Source organism: Falco rusticolus, chromosome 8, assembly GCF_015220075.1.
Source record: "Falco rusticolus isolate bFalRus1 chromosome 8, bFalRus1.pri, whole genome shotgun sequence".
Classification (NCBI taxonomy): Eukaryota; Metazoa; Chordata; class Aves; order Falconiformes; family Falconidae; genus Falco; species Falco rusticolus.
In genome coordinates, this window is record NC_051194.1 from 24,029,301 (window position 1) to 24,055,421 (window position 26,121).

General features: G+C 39.8%; 2 protein-coding genes across 2 annotated transcripts in view; one reads left to right on the plus strand and one right to left on the minus strand.

Annotated features, from left to right (window-relative positions):
• NEB (nebulin) overlaps positions 1-2,161 on the plus strand; it is a 132,519-nt gene extending 130,358 nt beyond the window's left edge. The window contains exon 152 of the mRNA XM_037397516.1: positions 116-2,161. Within this exon, the coding sequence (XP_037253413.1) occupies positions 116-289 (174 nt within the window). The 3' untranslated portion in view covers positions 290-2,161. The remainder of the gene's footprint in view (positions 1-115) is intronic.
• RIF1 (replication timing regulatory factor 1) overlaps positions 1,875-26,121 on the minus strand; it is a 38,535-nt gene continuing 14,288 nt past the window's right edge. Inside the window, exons 10-35 of the mRNA XM_037396681.1 lie at positions 25,931-26,051; positions 24,887-25,060; positions 24,528-24,638; positions 24,215-24,277; positions 23,186-23,286; positions 22,681-22,767; positions 21,025-21,098; positions 20,735-20,915; positions 19,039-19,146; positions 18,650-18,799; positions 17,116-17,215; positions 15,707-15,971; positions 13,906-13,948; positions 13,374-13,576; positions 13,090-13,189; positions 12,576-12,713; positions 11,686-11,828; positions 10,607-10,696; positions 10,462-10,516; positions 6,483-9,227; positions 5,816-5,953; positions 5,469-5,546; positions 5,268-5,383; positions 4,387-4,540; positions 3,989-4,097; positions 1,875-3,049 (exon numbers count right to left, since the gene is read on the minus strand). Coding sequence (XP_037252578.1) covers positions 2,829-3,049; positions 3,989-4,097; positions 4,387-4,540; positions 5,268-5,383; positions 5,469-5,546; positions 5,816-5,953; positions 6,483-9,227; positions 10,462-10,516; positions 10,607-10,696; positions 11,686-11,828; positions 12,576-12,713; positions 13,090-13,189; positions 13,374-13,576; positions 13,906-13,948; positions 15,707-15,971; positions 17,116-17,215; positions 18,650-18,799; positions 19,039-19,146; positions 20,735-20,915; positions 21,025-21,098; positions 22,681-22,767; positions 23,186-23,286; positions 24,215-24,277; positions 24,528-24,638; positions 24,887-25,060; positions 25,931-26,051 — 5,868 coding nt within the window. The 3' untranslated portion in view covers positions 1,875-2,828. The remainder of the gene's footprint in view (positions 3,050-3,988; positions 4,098-4,386; positions 4,541-5,267; positions 5,384-5,468; positions 5,547-5,815; positions 5,954-6,482; positions 9,228-10,461; positions 10,517-10,606; positions 10,697-11,685; positions 11,829-12,575; positions 12,714-13,089; positions 13,190-13,373; positions 13,577-13,905; positions 13,949-15,706; positions 15,972-17,115; positions 17,216-18,649; positions 18,800-19,038; positions 19,147-20,734; positions 20,916-21,024; positions 21,099-22,680; positions 22,768-23,185; positions 23,287-24,214; positions 24,278-24,527; positions 24,639-24,886; positions 25,061-25,930; positions 26,052-26,121) is intronic.

The following is a 26,121-nucleotide window of genomic DNA, read 5'->3' on the forward strand; positions in this document are numbered from 1 at the left end:
ACACGAGCCGAGATAACTTGGCCAGAGCCAGCTCTTGCACCGATTCTCAGCAACAGCCGTGGCTTCAGTGCCGACAGCAGGGCTGTAATTGCGTCTTCTTTTTTAAAACCAACAGAAGACCTACCGGGCCATGTATGACTACATGGCAGCTGATGCCGATGAGGTTTCCTTCAAAGACGGTGACACAATTGTAAACGTACAAGCAATCGATGAAGGCTGGATGTATGGGACCGTCCAGAGAACCGGCAAGACTGGCATGCTGCCAGCCAACTACGTAGAAGCTGTCTAAACCAAAGGCCATCTTCCCACAACGCCTATCTGCACGGCAGAGGCACGCTGGCACCTCTCAAAATGTAAAGGCTACAAGAAGCATTTGTAACATTTTTTCCAAAGTGCCTTATTGTCTCCCGTGCTGATAGTGCCTTATAAACCATGTGGGAAAAAAAAAAAGAAAAAAATAAAAAAATAACTGCAGAGCAAAATACTCTTAAAACATCCTTTCAAAACATTTTTGAAAACCACCTATAAGCACACTACTAGGCCTTGTTCATAAGAACTGTGTTTCTTCCACTGTAAAAAAACCAACCAACCAACCAAACAAAAAAAACCCAACCAAAACCCAAACCCATTGCCTGGACTTTCAAACACTTCAACATCACACACCATCACAACATTTCACTTGGCTAGAACTGCAATCCAGTTCAGCATCTCCAAAATTCTCTACATGTACTTAAGACTATGACTACCAGGTATTTACTCATTCTGTCACAGACTATTTTTCTGGGCTATTCTACACTGTTTGAATGTATTCACTTCTTCTTTGTACAAGCAACATTTAAGCTTACTATCTCAAACCATCTTTAGGCTGCGGGGGAGGGAAACAAACCCAAACCCCAAGGCCTCTCCTGCTTGCTCAGCTCTTCTGCCTGTTTTTCATGCAGCTGTTCTGGGGTCAAAAGACGTTATTACTTGTCAATTAGTGACTAAATAAAGCTAATGTTTCTGCAGTATGTTTGATGTGTTCACTCATGCTGAAGAGCAGGAATCAATCTCCCAAGAAACCGACTTTGTTCAGAAAACTGCACTGAGACAGGGAAGGAGCGCAGGTGAGGAGGCTGCAACGGCCACCACCGCAGGCAAGCTCCGAGGGGCTGGGAGTGAACCACACGTATTACTTCATCCCCGAGCACTGTGGTTATTTGCTTCAAGCATCTGGTACCAGCCAGTCTCCAAGAAAGAATGATGCAAATGATCACTTCACACTGTGTCCAAGACAGACGAAAGATTAAAACCAAAGTCAACTGCAGAAGGAGCTGCAACTTTACCTCCACAGGCCTTTGTTCCAAGGGAATTCACAGCACGTCGTGAGGTACAAACCAACTTGAAAGGGAAACGTCCGTCCTTAGCGCAGGCTGCCAGCACTGAGGGGTGGGTGTTGGTTAGACCAAGGTGCTAATTAGCGCCCCTTCAAGGTGCGTACGGAACATCCTTATCTGTACAGGTCACTGGATGCAAGAGTTGAACATGGCTAAGGCGGCAGATTTGGAACCAAAATAACATTTTCAGGAAAGCAAGAAAATCTACAGACAACTCATCACTGGCACTGCTCACATTACAGCTGCGAGACACCTCTTTGTCCCGGTCACTTTCTTCATGAGACACGTGAACAGGGCAAAGGCTCCCCGGCGCCTTGCTGCCAAGATACCACCACCTCCTTCAGGGGCTGCTCCTATCTCAAGGCAGCAGCGATGACCCTGCAAGGTCTTCCCAGCCTGGTGGATCCAAACCAATGCTGAGGTTAGAGCTGGACAGATCTGAAGGGGGAAAAAAGAAAACCAAACCCCAAACCACCAAACCACAGTCACACTAATACGTTTGGGAACTATCTGCTGTTTTATTTGTCTGCATTTAAGTTCTAAAATCAAAATGTGATAGCTACAGTACAATACATACAAATTAAGATTCCCAGAGTAAAACCCAAGAACTCTCTCTGAAGGTCTCCGAGAAGCAGCAATGCATTCCATGCAATTAGAAGTCAAAATCATAAATTATTAACCAAAATTTACTGTGATAAGTCTGTACATAATATACAAAGGGCTCTTGTCAAATCCATTCATTTCTCCAAAGAGAGTCTCCTCCACAGAAGGAGAACTGCTGCCAACAACAAACACAGGGAAAAGCCTGAGAAGTTCTGCAGTCTTCTGCCTGTAAGGGTACATCCCATTACCCGCTTCTTTGTGCAATTCTTACAAAAATACATGCAAAAATAGATGTCATCCACGTTGTCAAAATACCAGGTTGCTGGGCCGTTGGTGCCGTAAAGAAATTAAGCTCAGTTTATCTCGGTATAAAACGGTGCTGAAGGGAGAGCCACTGCCTGTCAGAGGTTTCAGCAGCTTAAAAGCAGAGAAACAGGGGCAGCAGACGCACAGAGCCGTGAGATCGATCTCTTACCAAATACTAAGAGTTTGCAGCAGTAAGAACACTTCAAATTTGAAAAAATAATTTAACTATGTTGGTTTGGTTTCACATCTTTGCTATTGCACAACTTTTATCAAGTTTTCTTTCATGACCTGAAAGAAATATGCATAGCAATACAATACAAATACATCTATCGGGGAGTAAGTGATCCTGCAAATAAGAACAACAAAACAAACCCAAGGAAAAAAAACAAACCAACAAATCCCAAACATGATACATTTTGGTCATATAAGTGTTAAAAAAAATCTTCTACGGTTTATGCAGTTTAAAAAGTAATTCACTAGCAAGAAAAGCAGGTTTTGGGGAAAACTGTAACAAAATTCTCCTTACTTAGAAAGGATAAACAACTAATCAGAACTTTCATGGGGAGGCGATTTCCAGCGGGACTGCAGGTTTTTCATGATACAGTTTGTCATGCCGACAAGTTTTTCTTGCATCTCAAAAAGCTGGCTTCCTGAGTAGCCGTGAAGATCTTCGGAGGTCAGCTGAGCAGCGAGCGCATCAATCTGGCTCAGAAGATCTGCTGGGGGCTGGTCATCTGTATTCGTAACAACAGGCTCAATGAAATCTGGAAAGGAAGGGAAGCAGGGCAGCACTGTCTGCATGTCTGGATTCAAATCTAAGCACAATTACGCTGCCGTGGAACGTTACAGCTTCTTTTGTACAAAGGAACATATTCGAGTACGAAGTATTTGTTTCACACAACATGAGAGCTGCTGACAAGGGCAGCCCTCCCGACTCCGTGCTACCCGTCTTTAAGGTGACTTTTATTGTACAATCATGACCAAATATAATGAAACTAAGGACAGAAACAAAAGTATTTGATCCTATTCAGATACTGCCAGTGTCCCTCAAGACATGCTTCCCCACAGCCCAACCTTTAGGTGGACAGCTGCAGAGAAGGTACTGCCCAGTTCTTCGTTCTCCAGTTAACCCAACACTTGAAGGATCTCGTAGGAAGAACACGGACGGATCCCTCTGTTTGAGCCATCAGGCCACACTCCAAAAGCGCATGGGGGAATGCAAATGAAAGTCTAGGCACCTACATCCCAAACAGGGATCCAGGGAATTGTCCCTCTCCTGCCCACCCCCTCAGGATGAGGCACCGCTGAACTAACCCCGCTCCACCCTGCCTGTTTCCGTGCACGCCCAGAGCCACAGCACTTGCTGCGGTATTAAACAGCCCAGGAGACATACCCGGCCGAGATTCAGAGAATTAAGTACTTACAACCCCGCTCAATTTGTTCTTTGCATGCTTATGCAAGCTCGTTTAGTGAAAACCAGCACCTCTCCCTCAAAATATATAACAGAAAAGTTCTAGAAAGCCATTGCTACAGGGCTTCATAAAGTGGCTAAGTCAAGCACCCGGCTGATGTGCCGAAGGTAGCTATTAACACTCTCCAAAAAAAAAAAAAAAAAAAAAATCAAGTGTTCCCATTAGGAGAGAATGAAAGCACCACACAGCAGAGACAGCCACAGCCTAAGCGAAAAGCTGGCAATAGGTTACCTGTTGCAAATTTTTCTTCATCTACAGGAAGAGATTTATCCTCTACATTATTCATGGGCTTTTCTGCATCTTCAAGTGCTTCTATTTCCTCAAATCCTCGAGATCTTACCTGAAGGTTTTTTAGGAGAGAACAAGACATGCATTTCCAGAGAGAAAAAAAAAAATAAGATTATATGGTGGGACATGTTTTAACCTCATCATAAATACAATCATTATTCCCATTAATAATACTGTAACTAAGTCACCTGAACCTTGAATTCCCCACGTTACTGTGACAGGTAGAGACCATGCTCTAAGTGCTTTCTCTAATGTATTCTCCCCCCCATTACTCCTCATCACGGATGTTAGCAGTTCATTAGGCTAACACTGGCTTTTGAGGTACTAAAATGAAACATTACCTGTTGCCCATGATATCCTTTAAGAGCTTTTTTAACATTGGAAACTTTCGGAGAGCGGATGGGAAGAGTTTTGACTTCTGATGCTGTCAAAGTACTCAGATCACCCACTGTCTTAATGTTCCTTGCTCGAATGAGCTGCCCCAAGCCCCTGGCGCTGCAGCAGGGGAGAAAGAAAAATGGGGTTTAGTGCCAGAATTCACGTCTTTTCTGCCTGGCACGGTGGAGCACACAGAAACCTTACATGAACGCCCATTCACATGCACATAAGCGAAGGAAAAAACAAAATACACATTACGTTCTATCTGCGTAAGCAGACCTCTCTGCAGTTCATCCTAGAGCCATCAGAGAGTGGCATTCGAAAGGCCACTCGTATGTGGTGTGAGTGGAAGAGGAGCTGAGCACACTGCAAAAGGCCATTCTGAGAAGCTCCCACTACACTGCTACGGTTTGTTGCGACAGGTTGTCAAAATTCAGATCGAAAACTGAACTAGCTCAGCACCCAGCCTTTGTACTTGAAATGTTGATTTTTTTCAAAATCCCGGTTCACCTTCAATAGAAAGGCGCCTTCACCTTTCACAGAAAGCCCCAACTGCTTGTCACCAAGCATTAAGAAAAGCCTCTGCCACGCAGAAATGGAGCACGGAGCACGCCCCCCACGCTCCTGGGCACAAGCTTTTCATTGTCTTACAAAAAAGACAACATGAGTCATTACAAAGTAGTTACCTCTCCCCCCCATCAAACCAACCTCCCTCCTTTTAAAAACAATTTGGCAAAAGGTGTCTCTAACTCATCACATTTTGCATCAGAAAATTTGGTTTTGTAGGTTCAGTGAGTATTTGTTTCCTGTTAAAATGGCCTCTTTAAAGCAGCAATCCACTTACCATATGTTTGATGTAATCTGAGGTAAAATCACCTCAACTGGTGCTTTGCAGCCAGCTAAGGCAGGATACATGCATTCTGTAGGGCAAGGCACCGATTCCATAGCCATTTCCGTTATCTTGAATACAGAAAAATTGTTAAACTATCACACAACTGAATACAGGAAAAAATAAGAAAAATACATGAACCAAAGCAGTTCTTACTAAACACTTCTTTGAGCTCTTAAATTTAGGGTTGCGAGATCCTGGAGATAGACATCCTTTGGTCGGAGTGGTAATATTCTGGATAGAAAAAGACAAAATATGTTTCTCAGGATTGTAGGAATTTGGTTAATTGTACTATTTAGCTACCTAGATCTCAGAGCACATTTGTCTTCATAGAGTAACAGAATGAGTCAGGCTAAACCAGTTACAACTGTTTCTTACACTTAGCAATTCTCTGCTTACAACTATTTGCAAATGACCATGAATGTACACTAAAGCAACATTACCTATAATAAATGAGAAATGTGAGTACTCGCAACATACGGAATATACGTAACAGAATTTACCTTAGCCTGAACATTAGATAAAATTTTAAGACTTCGGGAAGATGGTGAAGAATGGGATCTAATGACAGGACTTCTCCTATCTATGTCATCTGCCAGTCCTTCTCGATAAATTGGATTTGCAAAAGACACTCGACGAATCTGTTTTGAGAAAGAATTAGTTTTTATAGTAAGAACTCAAACCACCACACTCTGGTGAAGTAAGTCTGAGGAGACAAAACAGCTCAGTTGGAAATAAATTCATTACAGTCCTCAAATGACACAGATGTTTCACCCAAGGACAGAAAGCACGGCCTCCTTGCTGCTAAAGGAAACTTTAAACACATTTTGTAAAAAGCTGCTCAAAACCTAGGGCTAAGGCTCTGGCTCTGCATACGGTGGCTTTGCAGCAACATCTGCTGCGCTGCAACCCTGGCAGCAGATGAGACTTTGGCGCTCCACTTCAATAAAAACTCCCCACCCGAATGACATGCCGATAATGCAAGCCTTGTCAGTGCTTGTACCTCCCCAAAAGAAGTCTGTTAAGTCTTCACCTTCAGCAGGATTGTTTACAATTAAAAAACCAAGTCAATAAATTCAGCATATTTGGAACTCATTACACTACAGACAGTTACATATCCCAGTAACGAACCAAATTAATCGTATCACATAATGAATCGCACTGCAGTACCTTATTCACAGGTGACAGGGATTCATCATCTTGATTTCTTTTTATACCTCTCTTCAAAATACTAGTGGATGGAGAAGCTGAAGGAGACCACATGCAGCGTGTCTGCGTACCATTAGGGCTTTCATTAACCAACACCAAAGAATCACCTTCCAGCTTCTGAGGTGAATTCACACTGTGATTTTCTACTGCCTCTTCTCCGTCCAAGGCCACGTTTTCAGGCATCATTATTTCAGTTTCTACTAATTCCTCTTTCACCTCTTTAACTTGATTAATGCAAGTTTCCCCTGCAGTATTCCCAGCTGCTGGTTTATCATCCCAATTACTTTCTAGTTCATTCATCTGTTCTTGCTCAGGTTCGCTGACAATCACTGCCTCGGGTATCTCTTCCAGTTGTCCATTCTGACTTATTTCTTCTTTTTCTGTAGCTGCTGGTTCTTCGCTCTGATTCCCTGCAGCCAGGCAGCCGTCACTGGGCTCATCCGAAACACGCTCCAATGGACACTCTTCAGTTTGGTCATTCTGATCGGCAGGTTCTTTTATTTCCACTACAGAGCCAGTTATTTCACCTGCTATATGCTCTAGATTCTCTAGATTCTCCTCTACTCCAACACTCTTTCCTGGCTGGTTATCTTCAGTTGTTCTCTCTCCTTCCACACCCGAAGTGCTGGGTGCCCGAGCAGGATGCAATGGAGTGCTCATTGCACAAGGGACCATACACAAGCTCTCGTCCAAATTTGATTTACCCGCCATCTCTGGTGTATTTACAGACGTCTCAGCCGGGGTGGTTTGGGGCTCACTCAGTTCATGATTCTTTGATTCACTGAACGACCTGAGTTGCTGCTTTTGCTTCTTACAGCAGAGATTACAGTTGTTCCTTAACCTCTTCTGTCTTTTGTTTTTTTTGTGGTGACACACGGGTACTTGCTGAGGGGGAAGATCACTCCCTGAAGCATTTGCCCCTGGTACACCTTCACACACAACAGCCTGACAACAGTCTATGTTTGTTTGCTTCTCACCATCTTCATCTTCCTCTGCTGCTTTCATATCTTGATCAGATACACACGAAATGGTGAATGATTCCACCGAAGTATTGCTTTTGTTTTGTTCCACATTTGCGTTCTGTGCATCAGGTGAATCCTGTGAGCCGGGAGATCCCACAGCTTTGTTAGCATCTGTAGGAATTGCTTCATTTTTCAGGCCACAGGCTTCAGATGTCACTACAGCATCTGTGCTGACTTCTTGGCTCACTTTATTTGTTTCCAACAGAGTCTTCGTTACGTTTCCTTGGGAAGACGCCTCATGGCTATGGCTTCCTAGCTGTGTATCTTTCAGTTTACTTTCAGAAGACTCAACTCTATTTTTCACTTTGGCGTATCTTTTCTTCCTTGAGCTTTCCTCCTTGGCATCGGAGCCATCACACTCTGAATTTTCTATGCTGGCAAGCAATCCTTGTGAAGCTCTTCTGGTGTGGTATCGTGGGCGCTCAATCTTCTTCTGACCTCCTGTACTTGAGCTACAGTCTTGACTTTCTGTGTCAGTATTCAAGCTACCTTCTGATCTCCTAGCACTTCTGTTTGCTTCCTCATCAAAGTCCGCTGAAGCGGGAGACCCCTTTGAGCTTACGTCCTCTGCAGCAGCTCTCTCAAGAGGGCCGCTTTCTTTATTTGTACTTTCTGTAGTTTTCCCAGAAACCGATTTCTGCTTTTGCGATCCATCATCCTTAGTCTGCGGCACCTTCTTTTGCCCAGATTTTTCATCTTCCTTATGCCTGTCTTTCTTTTGGTGGCCATCCTCCTTATCCTGACTACCTCCCACACCTTCCACAGTTTCTGACCGTCGTCTTGAAGAACGTCTTAGTATTTTCTGATTAGGAGTCACAGGTGGAACGTGACTATCATTGCCTGTTACCTGGTCCGATGACACAGTCCCCTCTGGGGGCGTATTTTCTTTAGAATCTGTATCTAATGCCTGCTCTGCTTCCATTTCTGCTACCGCACTTTCAATTTTTTTAATTTCTACTTCTGTGGAATAGAGAGTTTGGGAATGAGAAAGGAGAAGGTATTCTATGTCTTCTACTGTAGGAGACTGTTCAGGACTATTTTCCGTACTGTTGGTAGCAGAAGACTCTTGTACGCTTTTCTCTTGGTCTGACCTAGCTGCAAGTTTGGATTGCATATTGCCTTTGTGCTCCATTTTAGTCTGCCTGCGAGTTAGCCTTCGGATCGCAGTAAAAATTTGTTCAGACTCTGATTTCGAAGGCTTTTTATTTTCTTCTCCAGACTTTTCTGGTTTAGTACTGGTCTTGCATACATTTGTATTTTCTGGTTTAGCTACCACAGAAGCATTTCCAGGCGTCGCTGATAAACTGTTTAATGCTGAAAGGCTAAAGGGTCTGTTCTCTGAGCTACCAAATTTCTCCAAAATGATAAAAGACTGCCGTCGGCTTGCAGATGGCGGTGTTCCAGAAATTATGCCACTTGAAGTTGAACAGCTGCTGATGTTTGAAGTGTTTTCGTTCACTACTAAGGGTTCCTTTGATGCTGTTTCCACAGTACTTTTTTCTGATCCCTCTCCAACCGATGGCTCCTCTGGAATCACGTTAGCTGTATCCTCTTTTGCCTCTCCCTCACTATTTAAAGTTGAGCTCTCCTCTATGTGAGTAACAGATGACTTTTTCACACAGGTGGCATCGTCAAGAGGATGATCTGGTTTGTCGGTCCATCCTTCACTCTTTCCATCTTCTTCCTGTCCCAAAAATAGGAACAGCAAAATACTGTAGTTTTGCTATAAATAGAATATAAAAGGAGTAGCTCTGGTAGAATAGAAAACACATCCCACAAGGTTTTTCAAGCCACCCTTCCTACAAATTATTTTACTCTGTCAATCAGTAGTTATAAAATAATAATAAAAAAAAAATGTAAAGCCATTTAATCCCAAACCTGAAGAACTGCAAAAAACCTACTACTATCTAAAGAAAATCTTCTGTATTTTACCTACTGCCTGTTTGGCACTACAGTTGATCAAGCTAGCTGTTCAGCCAACTTGTCTACAAAAGCGAACAGAACTCTATTTTGTGAAGAAAAAAAGAATTGTAAATCCTAAATCTACTATTTAATCCAGCTCAAGCCCTTACAGCTTCATCCAAAAGCAGTTCAGAACGTGGAAACACAGCCAAACTGTTTAAAAGCACAGTCCACTACAGCAATATAGAAATCAACATTAAGAATTTTGAAAAAAAAGTGAAAAAAGTTCCAGAAAATCATGATGCATACCTAATGCATCTGCTAGCAGGGGGAAAAATCCAAGAAAAGCTTGTAATTCCTAACATAAAGTTAGGCAATTCAAAAATTCTTAGAATAGCACCATAGCAAGTCACAGTAAATCTGTGCTACAACTTTCAGGGTATTTTTACCCCAGTAAAATATTAGTCAGTGGTAGTGAATACATGTGCCTGATCCTTAAGTCCCCGTAATACCTGTAGCTGTATAACAAAACTTAAATGCATCCATACTAAAATTAACTATATAAATCCTCCCATTTTCAAAATTAGGTAAAAATGCTTAATGATGGGCCCTTTCTACTGTAAATTATATAAAGAAGAACACAGCGCAAAGAACACTACAGCACTAATAAATTCATATCTGGTGATGAGAATGAAATGCAAACCACAAAAGCCATCAGTGTATTCCATAGTCATGGAGCCTCTGTCAGTGTTATTCAGATGCGGAAAAAATAGAGGAAGCCCAAGAAAAAGATATTCTCAAGAGTCTTCCAGGTTAATCAATACAGGGAAAGGAAATTATTCCTGTGAGCCAACACATTTGCGTTTGTTTTTTTCTTGAAGAGTTTCCTAATCAATATCGTAGCCAGTAATCAAAGGGTTTTGCCGTTAATTACCAGAGCCACTAACGTGAAGGTGACATCACCAGTATGGTTATAGTTCTGGTATCTTGATTACTACTAGACAATGAGAAATTACCTGAGGCTTGTTTTTAACATCTTCTTTTGCATTTTCTATTGAAGGTTCTTTTTCCCTGGAACAGAAATCAGTTAAATTAGAAGTGTTACAGAAAAGGGGGACACCCTTTAACGTATGCACTGATATACTGGCCGCCTTTACTTACAAAGAATCTTCCTGGCTTTGGGTATACTGAGAAAATGAGGTACTATCTTGTGATGCATCCAAATTGTTGTACATAGCAGGAATATCAACTCTGAAACAAAACCAGAAATGGCAAGTCAGACTCTTTTTAAAAAAAAAAAAAAAAAAAAAGGATAGGGTGGGGGGTGGTGCAATGCATTAATCACAACAGAGTGGATGGTTCTTTGAAGCGGACTGAACTTCCAGACTCTCAAGACTACTCAAACCACAACACGTGCCCAAGTAGGCACTGCCACACAAGAAGCAGGGCAGTGCTTACGAAGTACCAGGGGCCTGTGTGACCACACGCTCCGCTCCCCGTTCTGGGCAGAAAAGACAAGTATTTCAACTGGCTGCAACAACCTCAGATTCCACGTGGCACAGCAAAGCGGAGGCAGATCATGATTTATCTCCTTATTTCAAGACCACTATTTTCAGTTGCATTAAACTTTTTTTCACTTCAAACATGCTTGGGGGGGGATGGGGAGAAAGATAGATGTGATTGGGATCCCACTTTGCAAAGAATTCACTGACAGATGCTAACTATATAATCCAATGGAGTTCCTGTCAACTGCCCTCATACAAAAATTTTGCTTACCCTGTTTTTGCTGCCTGACCTTGCAATTAAAACAAGCCTTGGGCATATCCTAACTTCTAATATGCTGCTGACATAAGACTTCTTTTCAAATTTAGAAGCCTTCCCCCTTCAGATGAGGTGAAACAAAAACGCCTTTCATTGCAATGATTTCAGAAAAATGACATATTCCATATCACATTGCAAGTGAGAGTCATGAAGCAAAAACGCGAACTCCAAATTACCAAACTCCAAACAGGTAACGGAGTATATTTAATCAAAACAGAATGCAGGTCAGAGAGTAAGTTGGTTGCTTTAAAACAGTAAAGAAAGGAACTTTGTTAGCTTTAAACTTTACAACTTGCACGGTAGAGTAAGACTTCATTACTTATAGTAGTCCAAGATACAGGAATTGAAGTTCTGTCAATTTGACAGACTTAGTGTAATGACATTTCACATCTAGATTCAAACCGCGCTAAGTTACAGACCTCTTTGACCTAAGCACTTCTTTTTGATGTTCTGTCAATATTCTTGCTTTTGTTTCTGGAGGAATAAACACAAAATCAACAGATTTCTCCTCTTCCAAAGGTATCTCAGTTTTAGTCTTCGAAGATGAACGTTCTCGTTTCAACTACAGAAAAGAAAAAATAAAAAAAGAAAAACTGGGTAAGAAACAAAACAGAAGAACTGAAAGTGTTTTTCATATTTCTGATGCAGTCACCCTAAATGGAACAGTTCTCAAATAACTGCAGCTTTTCCAGTGTACTGATTGCCACAAATCCCTCAGTAGGTGCCGATTTTCTTCATGGGTGGTTCCCCCCTCCAACACTACCACCTAGGAGGTTCTGGAACCCCTCCTCTGTGCCCTTACACAGGCTTCCACACTTCCTTTAGCATCTTCAAGTTCAAAGCCTGTAACAGCTGAAGGAACCTAAATATATGTGAGGGTTATTATTTACTGCTGTTTACTAAATCAGCGATTCCTTAAGAACACCACACCCTTCTCTCCCTAGCACAGGTGACAGAGCTGCAGCACGCAGCACAGGGCTACCAAAACCAAGATCCACCTCAAAACCTGAATCTGTCACAACCTGCAACCAGACTGAGGTGACAATTCTGTACCTGGTTGCCACTCCTCCCCATCCATCAAGTAGCCCTCCATAATCCCTCCTTAAAATTCAGCAATCCATAAACTTCACAGAGAATTTAAACGGGAAAAATGAATTAAAGTGTGCTATACCATGTAAGTCTGAAAGAAAAGTATTTCAGCATCGCAAAACTGATTGATCTTTGCTGAGAATTTACAGCCGCATACTAGGTGTCCTGCTGCAGAATGTAATGGATCCGATTCTATCACAGCTCTCTGTAAACACCTTACCTTTGCAGGTGTCACTTGCATATCACTGGACTTGTCTTCATTTTTCAGTTCACTTGCCTGTGCCAATATAGAGTCTCGTTTTTGACTCAACTTAACTTCCATTCCACTTATCTTTGCATCCAGCTGTGAATTTTCCACCTATTCAAATAAAAATACACTGAATGCAGTGTATGAAGAAGCTCCAAGCTCACAAACCCATCCTGAGGTGCATTAATTTTTATAACTACATTGTTCCACACTCCCACTTTCCTCTAAATTACACAGAGGACAACTTAAAAAACCCCCACGTTTCAAACAACCTAGTAGAACCCACAATTTAAAATGCATAAACTGTTAAGAACCAGCTCAGCCTTTTAACAGTGATTACCCACCCCGCACAGTTTATCATTCCAAACATGAAGCAAGTGCAGGCCAGTCAGAGCAACAACCAGAACTGACCCTGCCACTACCTTCTGAACAATTCCCATGAAGTTACACACAATGGAGCACCCGCTGGGGGCAACAAAGTATTTACCGTATCGGAGAATGGGCCACTGTATTCTTCAACTATCTCAAGGCTTTCAAAACCAGGCAGCAGGAGTGGAATTTTCTTTTTGGCCTGCCTCAACACAGATCTGCTCAACAAAAAAGAAGTTTAATCTTACGGGGTGGGGATGGTACACAACAAGACCAGCAGATAACCCAGCTTGCACAAAAAGCAGAATATAAATGGCAACCAGAACAATGCCGATCACTTGTACCTAACCCGAGATCTCTTCCTTTAAAAATATATCAACACAAAACCCCGATGTATCTTACTTTAACTCTTCAGGATATGTTAATGACGTTGTCTTAGCAAATGTCGCGTTCCAGAACTGGGCGCACTGGTTGCGGATCTGTTTGCTCTTATGCTGAAATATTACACAAAGCAACGGAGAAAGCTGCTCTAGCAGTTCACTGTCGTAAGAGCCCGTGCAGTGAGACTCTAAACACAGGATTATCTTGGCCAGCAGTTTTTCAAGCTGAGGGAGAGAAGAAACAATAGGTTTCTTTGCTTAATTCAAATATTGCTCATACTTAGAAGTTTAAATCATTTAAAACATTATTATCCCATAGAATAGTATGGCGTGAATAAACAAGTTTAAACGCCACACCACACAAAAAGTCTAATGGCTAAACTTAGTGGTCCTCCCCTCAGCTGCATTTTTAGTAAAAAAATACATCATTTGAAAATTAAATCTCTACTTTCGTTACATTTTTTATTACTTTTCTTTTTAGAATACAGGACGAATCGCAAAACTCCAGTGTCAGACATTTTCCCAAACCCCAGCTATTTCTCTAGCAAATTTACCTTGTTGTTAAGATTACTGTATACTTTAGATACATCAGCAAGCCTGCCAAAACAAACAAAAAAAGTTATATTTTGCTGCCTCACTTACCCCAAGCGTAAGAATTAAACACATAATGCACCCCAGCCCTGCACACTAGGTTTTAGCATACAACTTGATGAAATAATGTTGTGAAACTAGCCTCCTGCCGGGTGATTAAAAGATTTCCTGATGTAAATACTTTCAAGTAAGCTTATCCTTTAACCCACTGATACTTATACACTAACTTTAAGAGAAACTAAAGGAAAGATCGGTAGTAATTAGTACAAACTTAAAAATTAAAGGTTTTCTTATGAAGTAACTTCTAACTGCCTTCTTTGTGTTGCTCTTAACCCTCTCCTCAAACACACTTCCCAGGCCCCATAAAGATCTGCATTAAAAAGCCAAAGTACCACCTAAATTGAGTAATTTCATGGAAACAAATCCCTAGGTTCACCATCCTGAAAAATGCAAGAAAACTGCATTTAGTAATTCATTTTATAGGACTGTGACCTCCAACCAGAATAGGTTCCCAAACTTACACTCGCCTGCATATGCCTTCCTCCAAAACTAGATATCCAAACAGTCACTTCTCCCTTTTAACGAGTTCTTCTAAGAAAGACAATGCTCAAACAAAGGCAGATGAGATGGGAGATGGAGAGAGGTGGCATTCAACTCAATCTTACACAGGAACAAGTGGATTCTTGCCTCCAAGACAGGGACTCCTGATGAATTTTAGTTTAGTGGTAACAGTCCTGCTTCAACTTTCAGTAAAAGCTTCAAGAAGACACCTACAGGCTGACTGGCAGCACCCTGTCCTACCCCCCTCCTGCCAAACACTCAGAGCTGTACTCAATTCTTCTCCTTACCCTCAGCAAAGCATACATCTCTTGGATCAACACATCAGAGACAAACCTCTGCCAGCCCCCTCCCACCAAGGCCCTCCCAATTCCATCATGTCCTGGGAAGCTTACAACAATTGAAAAATAAAAAAGCAAAGCCATATGAAAAAACAGAAAGTCCAGAGCAACAAACAAGTATTTCTCAGTACTTCCTTCTGCTCAAAAACTTCCAGAACTTTAGTGCATGCCAAGCAATTATGATTTATTTCCTACAAAACGTTACACAGTTCCTGCCAACTAGAAAGCAAATTACAGTTAATAGATTTCCTCACTGCAGTGAAAATAAACAGCAAGTAGAAACCAAACACTTTAGCCTTACAGAGATGACAATACAGTCACTCTAAAGAGACACCAATTTAAAATACCAAGCTTTCAGAAGTCCTGTAGGCTTCCTTTCGCGTATGACTAGGTAGGTTTAGTTTTATTTCTAAAGAAAAGCATTACAGTGGAGACTGCTGCTCACGTGTGGTTTTTCTGAACTGTGCTGAAGCCCACTGGAGGGCAGGGCTCTAAGGTGACACGCCTGCGATGCACCACTCAGGCCATTCCTTAGCTCAGTCCCAGCCCCTCAGTTTTTATGCAGCAATTGTAGTTAACAGCGAGTCCTCAGCGACTGCCTCACAGACCTCTACACTCTTTCTGTGATGTTTGGGTGCACTACAAACATAGCAGCTACTAGCTAGGCTGAAACTAGTAAAATACACGGTGCTCTCAAAGGCAAGAGACTTGGCAGAAGCTTAAAGTTCTTAGCATATCAGTGCCAAAGCTCTGAAAACTCCCAAGCTACATTCAGATACGCTGCTTGCTACAGACCACACAAAATTTCACCAATATGCAGCAATACAATGAATCCAGTTTTTCCAACCATTCTTAAAATACTCACTTTGTTTTTTCATAAAACACTGCCAGGGGTTTTGAAAAAATTGCAAACATAGTCCCAATCACTGAAGGCAATGAAACGTGGCTGATGATGTTGTGAAGAATAGTAATAATTGAAGGACCAACAGAGACCAATGTTTCTGAACAGATTTCTTTGGAACTGAACACATGGAAAGAGTTTAGTAACATCACCAGGAGTTTAAATAGAGAAGCAAGCTTTCCAAGGGGTTCCTTTTTCTTCTTAGACCAATCTGTAGGCGTCTGTGGAGCTAATGTTAAAAAAAAAAAAAAAAAAAAAAGTATTAGCTTTTTTCCTATCTAACCAACATGCATTGCAACAAAACACATTTCAGCTTTTTCTCTACATGACAAACAGAACTTTGATTCCCAAACTATACCTACATACGAACAGTTTAAAACCAGACCTACTAGAAGACATACAGTTGTTAATGCATAATATTATCATATTACTGCAGATGATTCCTATTCCTCTTACTTAAATTTATGGTTGGTCACACAAATGATTATGCTTTTAAGTATCTTTAATGCCTACTTGCAGAGAGGCAGCAACCACTCTACAAAGACTAGCTGATATGCATCGATTCTGGAACAGCTGAGGAAGAGGGACGGGGAAGTATGTTTTATTTATTTGTAAGCAAAATTTCCATCCTGTTTTTCCTCATCAACATTTCCAATTAAAGCATTTCCTTCTTTCAGCAGTCCAACACAATGTCTTACTACTATAAAAAATTCATATGGGGCAGAGAAATTATAAATACTTTGAGTATTACACTGAACTACGTTACTCTTAAATTATTTCTTCCGCTTTAGTAGTTGTAAATGGCAGTAGGAAACAAAACAAAGAACTTTTTACATACAATAACCTTTCAATTTCTGTTAAATCTATTCTCAACCATTTTGTGCAAAGCAGCTTCAGGAGCAGTAGCCTTGCAAATGTTAACAGTTTATCATCAGTTTTAGGCACGTATTATATAATTAGATTGTGGATTACAATCAGGCATTACTGCTTTAGATTACATCTGAACAAAGCAAAAGTAGCAGATTTCACAAGCAAAAATGAAAACATAGCCAAAACATCAAATACAAGTTCAAAAACCAGCAGTCAAGCTGAAAGTCAAGTGGCCTCAAGAGTTACATCAATTTCAGATCTATTTCGTCAGGCTATGCAGTAACTGCTCAACAAACAGAAAAGATCCAACAGTCATATATTCATACTGGATGGTATTTTTAGTGCCTTTTAATGATTTTTTTTTTTTTGTCAATCCCTTCAGTTCTTAAATAGTATGTTATAGACCATTACTATCCTACAGTCATCATTTCTGCATCTGCAACTCTAATTTTCAACTCCGGAAGACACACACAGAAAACCCCAATATTCAAGTACTTTCTTACATCTGTTTTTTGGCTGGTATTTAGTACCATATGGTGCAAAGTTGATGCAGTCAACCATGACTGACACAATATGCGTGAGACCATCCATCATTGACAACATCTGAGGAGTAAACAAAAGTCATCAGCAATACTCAAAAGAGCAACAGTGACAGAAAAAGAAACATGTTGGCCATTCAGGACAACGACACAAATATTTTTTTCAATTTAAAAGTGGATGACATTTGTCTGCATTAGCAGGAAAGATCAGATAAGATTATATTTTAAAATACACACATTTACACAAGCCAAAGACTGAGTCTTCCCATTCTGTACAAATAAGACATAAGCATATATACTATTTAAAAAAGCAAAACAGTAACAGGCAGGTGTAAAGAAGGTGTTAGGTTTAAGAAAATGCATCAAAAGTATTAAGGTTCAAGGTACTAGCTGTCTCGCGAAACATATTACCAGATCTCAGTGTTAAGTTCAGTTATTGTACAAAGCCTGATTTTCAGAAAAGTCACTGTAGGCGTAACAGTAAGGTTGTCATTAACATTCAGGAAGCATCATCAGTTTCTAGTACATACAAAAAGACGGGTCAAGGTTGTGGGTTTTTCCCCCAAGTTCATCACAATATCTCCTAAATAAACAAAACTTGCTTTTAAAAGGAACATTGATAGGGTAAGCCAAAAAAGGTTTAATTTCTATACAACTTACATACCAAAGCTATAAATTGTTTAAGTTTGGCTTGCTTAATAATTATTAATTTTTGAAAATTGAAGTTGATCATCAGGACACAGCAGCATCCAAAGTTATAATGATGTAATCCTCCAAACTCTTCAAATCCAAATCCTCCAAAGTTGCAAATGCCCTGTTTCTTTCTCATCTGTTTCTTATTTGTTCCTTTCACAGTATTTTTTCAAGACAGTCAACTTTGAAGCACAAAGGATTTTATGTTCCAAAGCTACTGTTCACTGACACCTACAGACACTCTATCTCTCCACACGATGTAGCTTGCAAACAGGCAAGACAGATAATGTAAAGACATCCTCTTTCAAAAGCTTTGTCTTTTATAAAACTTTATTAGTATTCACATTTTAGTGTACAAGGTTGACAGTGTCAGAAACGCAGCAAGTTATGCCCTCTGAATGCCACAGTGCTACTCTACCCTCCTTCCTAATCAAAATGCCCATTTCTGTGGTATTTGTCGATTCATCCTGAAGTTTACTACATATACACACACACATTTCAACTAGACACATCATATTTACCATGATGTGATATTAACTAAGCCATTATTACTTGCAAGAGAAGTGCAAAGAATGCTTAAATGCTATTTTACTATTTAGGTTTGCAATTGTTTTCACTCTCTTCTTCCAGTCCATTTCTACATCAACTCCACCTCCTGTTAGTAAATAAGAACTTTTTTACGGCTTATCAAAGTCTCTAAGTTATAGAAAGTACTACATTAGAATTTACAAGAGGTTCTTATATGTAATTTAAACTATATCCACTAAAGCATTAATACAGTTCAATATCACTGGTTTATACTCACTACTGGAGTTTCACCTTCTAGCCCAGATATTATTTTGGCACAAAGTTCTTCACAGCATAGGTTTTCTTCTGCTGTTGCAACTAGAGCAGCACAGCGAGCAAATGCTCTATACAGGTCTGACCAAGTGCGCAACAAGGATTTCATAGTTGGCTTTAACAACAGAAAGAAAAAGTTTATAAATACCAATGTCTGTGCATGGAGAGAAAAACTTGCTTTAAATTTTCTTCTGTCAAAAATCTATCTAACTCAAGAAATCCAACCCTGGAGCAGTGGTCCAACGTACATACATACTGGCAACAAACTCTGCTCTGAGACTATCTGGTAGTACTTCACAGTTTTTTTTATAAAACCCACATTGTTTCTAATCGACATTACACATTCACTGTTACCTGTGGGAATTCCTGAATGGGAAAGATGTGCAATACTGGTAGCAACAATGCACTATAAACAGCATTGAAGTTGTGTTCCAGTGCATCACCCTGATTTACTTCGTTAGTCTGCAATGAGAAAACAATTTTCTAATTAACGAAGCTGCAAGATTCAGATGACAAACAAAGCTATTCTAAATACACTTACTTTATACAAAAGATCCATGCAAGCTAAACTGCCAGTGGCCTTTTGAAATTAGCTATTCTCAGTTCTTTCAAGAGTTCAAGCTGATCCTACTACTTAAAAAGATAAAAAGCACTGTTTCCAAAATAATTTAAATCCAAGAATAAAAAAAAACAGGTACAAAATGTCTTACATACTCTTTAGTTATTTCAGTTGCAGTAAGTGATGACAGCAACCTACTAAAAGCACTGCCATGGTTTAACCCCAGCCAGCAATGAAGTGCCACGCAGCCACTTGCTTACTCCCCGCTCACCCAAGGGAGTGGAGAGGAGAATCAGAAAGGAATGTGAAACTCAAGGTTTGAGTTCAACAACTGAGATAAAATAGAAACATAACAACAACAACAAGTTACAGTGTAAAGGAGGGAGGAGAGAGGAATGAAATCCCCAAAGGGAAGGGAGAAAAGAAAACCAGCGACGCACAATACAACTGCTCACCACCCGATGATGGATGCCCAGCCAGTCCTGAGCAACCATCCCCAAGCCTGGGAAGCCCCCTCGGTCTGTATACCAAGCTCGATGTCCCGCGGTACGGAACACCTCTGGCCAGATCAGAGCAGCTGTCCTGGCTGCACCCCCTCCCAGTTTCCCTTGCCCCTCCAACCTGCAAGGCCTGAGAAGCCAAGATGTCCCCGACCACACCGTTCCCACACCAAATCCAACCACAGCACTGCACTAGCTCCCAAGAAGAAAATTAACTCTATCCCAGCTGAAACCAGGACAACCGCCTAAAACTTTCTTCATAAATTCTGAGATGTAATGATTTAAATATTAATCTAAGACTTCATAAAGTCTAAGGTCCAAGGACTACATGAGGTCCAACAACTCCTACGTTACAGTCAAAGCCCTTCTAGTAAGTAACCTGCAGAACCTGTTGAATATTAGTTTCCAGGCTTTCATTAGCACTTCCAAGCAAGAACTCTAACATGAGTAAGAAACACTGTTCTACTTACATCCTAAATGTCACAACTTGATATTTATTATGTTTTCACATAAACAAGCCTCTTTGAATTTAAAATTAACAGGTCCTCAAGGGCAGGCTTCCATCCTTTGTAGCAGCAAGACTATGTCAAGGAGTGAAGGCTTGAAGCACGTCTATAAACATATTTATCATTTTTAAAAAGGAGATAAGAACATTCCCAACAGTGTATGGGACACTGGTACTTCAGAGTGATCATTCTTATTGTCTGGTATCACTTCAAACAACACTCCGGATCGCTACTCCACTACTGCCCTTCATCCTACCTCACTGCACATGTTCATACTCCAGTTAGAGATTTGTTTAAAAAATGCTGCACACATTCCAGCTTCACTCATACTACCAAGGCTTATTCAATTTTACTATCACTTCAGGACACATAATTCCTAAAAATATATTGAGATAAAAGATCAGCGCTAAGTTTTCCTATGGGTTTTTTTGCGGGGGGTGGGGGGGGTGGCAGGGGATGGGGAAGAGCACAAAAAACCACTATACCTGATTAATCCATTCGGTTAGCGGATTAACAACAATACTCCACATTCGCCAAAGATGCTCCTTATTTTCCACTTCCTTTGCACTCTGATTAATAATGCAGATCACAGATTCACTGAAAGCCAGCGGAGATGTAGGCCCAGACAAAACACAGCCCACAAGCATTTCTAGAATTACAAAGAATCTAGGGAAAGAAGTTAAACAGGTAAGATACCTTTTTCAGCTGAAGTTAGAAAAAATCTTCTATGAAGTCTTCAATGGGAAATTCGTTATAAACAAGCGCCACCACATACCTCTCATCTGCTACACCACATTCCAAGAGGTTATTATCGAAAGGCAGCTGAATTAAGAACAGTGCTGGTGTTCCCTTGTAAGAGAAATTTAAGAGGTCAAAACAACGTATACATCGATCAAATGAAATGGCTGCCTCACTGACATGCGTATTTATATACTACATTTAAGCCAGAAACCTGCAATTATGAAAAGTTGTCAAAATGTTTCAATTCTATCACTTTGAAATAAAAATGATGGAAAACTGAAAATCTAAGCTTCGGCTAGATCCCAATGCTTCAGCACAACACAAATTATACTATAGTTGAAGTAAAAACTTTTCTGTTTAAAAGGTTACAAATTTCATAGTACTTGGTCATTGCTGACTTGAAATTACACGCAATGCAAGCAGGCAGGTGTACATAATGCCACTGGAAAAAGATGGAGCAACCCGAGATTTGCTTATTTCAGGGTTTCAGCACGACAACTCTGTTAAAATCTACCACAAGTATTTCAGGTTTGCTAACTTTGAAGGATTTAACAAAATACATATAATACCTGACAATTACAACTTCAGCCATCCTAATAAAGTTCTGACTCTTGTACCTAAGTCAGAAAAAGCCTCCAAATGTAAATAAAACACTTGAGGAGGAGGAAAAGACAGGAATTTTGAGAGTAGAGCTCCTAAACCAGTTCTGGTAGAAAAAGTTTTATACTAACTCACTAAAATCGAAACATCCGCTTACTCTTATTACATTTAGGTCTTCTCTCACAGGTATTTGCTTTTAAAAGCCTCTAAATGAATTCTATGAATCCTCCGGCTAACACTGTAAATGTTTAGCTACTTTAATGGCTAAAAAGCTCCATCTTCACTGCTGCAAAATAAACAAGTTCCTTCTATCTGCAGGAGGGTGTAGGAGAAGAGCTGATCATCATCCAATTTTAAGTTTCTGAACAACCTTTTAAACTTTTAATAAATCTAACTGGTAGCATGCTCCCAGTCAGCCTGCTCCACTCTAAACACAACACACACACCCCCCACCTGTTTCTGCCTTCCAGTGCAGTACAGAGGACACAGTGCAGCACTCCAGTTAGGGCTCGTTAGGACCAAAGCAGAACAGAGTAGTTCTCACTAGTAATGATTATCACCAGTTTTTCTGCAGTAGACTGGGGCCAGTAAGTTCAGGCTGCAGTTCACACTATGACTCCTGAACTTCATCTGAAATAACGCTATCTAGCATGCTATTCACTGCTTTGCTTCTGTGCATTTAGTTTTTCCTGAGAAGTAACACCTTCTACCTTTACGAACTTCACCCTGTGAATTTAGAACGTTTCCCCAAAACATCAGTTTTCAGCATAAAAGCAGTACTACACAGTTCGACTATGCAGTCTCCCTTCAAAGTACCTGTGATCTGTATTTTAAATTCTGACCTGAACATGAGAAACCCTCTTTTGTTATTACAGACACTCGGCATACTTAGTCTTAGTTCTAAAGAGTTAAAATTACTCACCAGAAATGAGCACTGGAAACGAAGTCTGCATACTGGAACATGAAACAATATGACTTCCTGAATGATCTGGATCTCATGACTCACAAAGTCCTCTGTATGTGCAAATATGACATCCTAACACCTCTCAGCATAAATACAGACAAGGTTCTGGAATGAAGTCAGACTTACATTTAAAAGATCCATATCAGCAACCTGATAAGCTGGTGATCCCAATACTTTTGGAGGCAATTCCTTAACAGTAATATTGATGAGAGACTAAGTAGGGGAAAAGAAGAAAACATATGTAAATAATTATTTCCTGTGGGCTCGACTATTTTAAGTTAACACCACAAATAAAACCAAAATTGTACCAACGGCTTCCCTTTAGTAAAAAGAAAAAAAAAATCCACTGTGAAAGTAAGCGTCCTTTCAAGCAGAAAGTTCTAGTAGGAGAACCATGTACCCAGTTCTGTGAACATCATTGCTAAACCTGAGAAACACTTTTAAAGAAAGAAACCCTTAAGCAACACTGTGCCATCTGATGAAAACTGCTCAACTTACAGTCTGCACTAAAAAAGTTATCTCTTAAGGAGACCATTTGGTAAGTGAGATGCAAAAGGCTGCTACCAATCAGAATCTAGACCATCAAAAAGAAAAGAGGTTTTAAAAAAACAGACAAACCACCTGAACTTACCAGTATTTTCTGTGCAGGAAGAGAAGCTGATCTAACAGTGTTTTTTAAGGCCTGGAGCAACATAGTCAGTATTTCTGATCCTTGCTTTTCTTTCTTATTTTCTAGAATAAAGTATATTTACAGTTAGAGAACAACAAAGTAATGGTCACCCCGACCATCATTATAAACTCTATATTTATACTGTAATGTACCGCAGGATCAAAAATATTCTGTGTATATTTATAAACTTATAACAAATACTTAATAGATTTGGATACCAAGTCTCTGCTCTGGAAAACAGAAAGTTCCAAGTTTAAATTAAAAAAAAAACAAACACCTAAGTTTTATCAGTAAAGTGGAAACAACTTCGTATCATTAACCTTAATTGACACACTTAAAAAGGTTATGAAATTCTGCATTCATCCAGGCAATGCACTTCATCTCTCTCATGCTTTTCAGTTAGATCTTTCAATATAAAAGATTTCATTATTACAAATATTCTCGACTTTCAAAGCCTTTACGGAGTAATGAACCCTTTTTTAGAATAGGAAAAAACTAACTTCTATGCATCTGTAAAGACTATACTTAATTGAATTTTATTTCACAGTAAAAAGAAAAAATATTTAGCCATAGTCACACGTAACAAAGACTAATTTGAGTAATACACTGAATGTATTTTCTCAATACCAAAGACTTGTGGTAGGGTTATTTTTTTTTGGAAATGGAAAGATTTCTTCAGGAAGAAAAGCACTTAAAAGTGCTTTAACATCTTTCTTACTGCTACATGCAATACACCTGAAGCCATACGCTTCTGTGCCTTCCCTAAGAAGCCTCACAGGATGAGATTACTATAATTTTGCATCTGTCACAACAAGATGTGGGCATCACAAAAAATATCAGTTGTTGCTTCAAGAAAAACTACTGACAACTTCAGCAGTGAAGCAAATACTACTTACGGTCTAGTCTTATTTAAAAAAAAAAAAAAAGAAATCAAACCTCTGACTTGTTAGCAATGACAAATTAAAAAAAAAATATATATATACTCGTTACCTGATTCAATAGCTGTTTTTACGTATCCATTTAGGTCCTTCCATATAACATTCAGCATATAATCTACAAGATAGCATAACATTTTTATTCAATTTGTAATAAAACCACTAAACAAAATTGCAATTAAAATACAAACTATGTCAAACAACAGACTTTGACGTAAGCCAAACCTGACATAAGCTTTCAAACAAAGTCAGACCAGTTCTATTTAATGTAACACTGGTATATTACAGAAAGTGTTATTTATTCTTACATTTTCCAGAAAATGAAGTGGGCAAGGGAAAGAAATCAAACTTCACCACTAAATTCTTACCAGGAACTTCTTTTCCAACTGCAATAAAGCCATCCTGAACTGCCTTTATAAGCGTGCTGGCGTGCTTACAAAAAAAGGAAGGGCTACTGATCAGTGGGTACTGGAGAGGCTCTAGGAGAACAAAAAAATAAACATTCCATAAATCTGTTATTTTGCAGTCTATTGGTAATATAAGCCTTAAGAATGATCAAGTATATATATGCAATTGCAGCATTTAACATAAAAACAACTTCTAATATTAAAGATGACAACTAACAGTAATGTTTAAAGCATTTCTTTCTAACAGACATCTTTAAAACCAACAAAATTTGCAATTTTAGATTATGCGAAAGTATTTCAAAAAAACGTAATTCATTTACCTAAACTAAGTACAAGTTTGTTTTGCTTAGCAAAATCTAAAACTTCCGGTCCCATCAAGAAGTGAAGCAGCATTTCAATTCCTAAAAGCTGAATGGAAGGCATCGCCATGCCTCCGGCTATACTAGAATTCAAGTTCATCCTTGGTGTGACTGGACTTGCAAATGGGTAAGGACCTAAGTGAGGGGAGAAAAATAACAGTGTCTCATAATTAATTTGCAAACATGTGAAAGGAAAGATGCGATAGACCAAAATCCCAAAGTTAACAGGAAAAGAAAAAATCAGACTAGAGTTGGCTAAAAGGGACCTCTAACAGCCAGCGAGGTATCTAGCATGCACTCCTGTTAAGTTGGGTTTAACATCAGTCATAACCCCGTATTTTGCAAGTATAAGTATCTTCCGATGATTGCAAAGTCTCAGAGGCCAATCTTTATTTTGGCAAAAAAAGTCTCCATGGAAGTTGTGGCTATAGAGCAGGTATGTGCTATGCTATGTGCTAGTTATACAGGGACTCTACTGCTATGAAAGACTTTCCATTAAAAACTTTTACACTGAACACAAGTTTAATAAGTCTCATGTGCAAAGCATTTTGACCAACCTCAGTTATGATCCCTACAGAACTAAATTTATTATTTTTTTTTTTGAAAGGGAAAGAAAGGAAGATCTACACATCCAGGACACATCCACATTATTACCAAAATTATCGATGTATTATGATCACTGGGTTACTATTCAGGCAGAAACTAAAAATGCTGTAGAGATGAGAATTCAAGCCAAAGTTTCCTTGCAAAAGAGAACACAATTCAGGACATTAAAGCTGGTCCACAGCACAATCTGATTAACACAATTTTGTAAACTTGAAATACTGACTACAACAGCCTCATTTTAACCAACGTAAATCACTACCTCTGAGCTCTCCAATGAGTAAGCAGAGAAAGTACTGTTTTCAATAATACATTGCAAATGAAAGAGCATAAACATGTTAAACAGAACAGATTGATTTCTGCATCTAGAACATAGCTGGAAACGGGTTTGTATTTTAATACCTGATTTCTGCGCAGGGGTTGCCGAGCCTGAACATTGGTTGGCTGGTACACGTGAGGGAGTTCCTTGCAACGGAGCAGAAGAATCCAGACTTAAAGTACTTCGGATTAATGGTACACAAACCTGCAAAGATGTCAAATCTCAGTGAAAACAGGCCATACACATACAAGACACAAAACATACGCTTCAAATA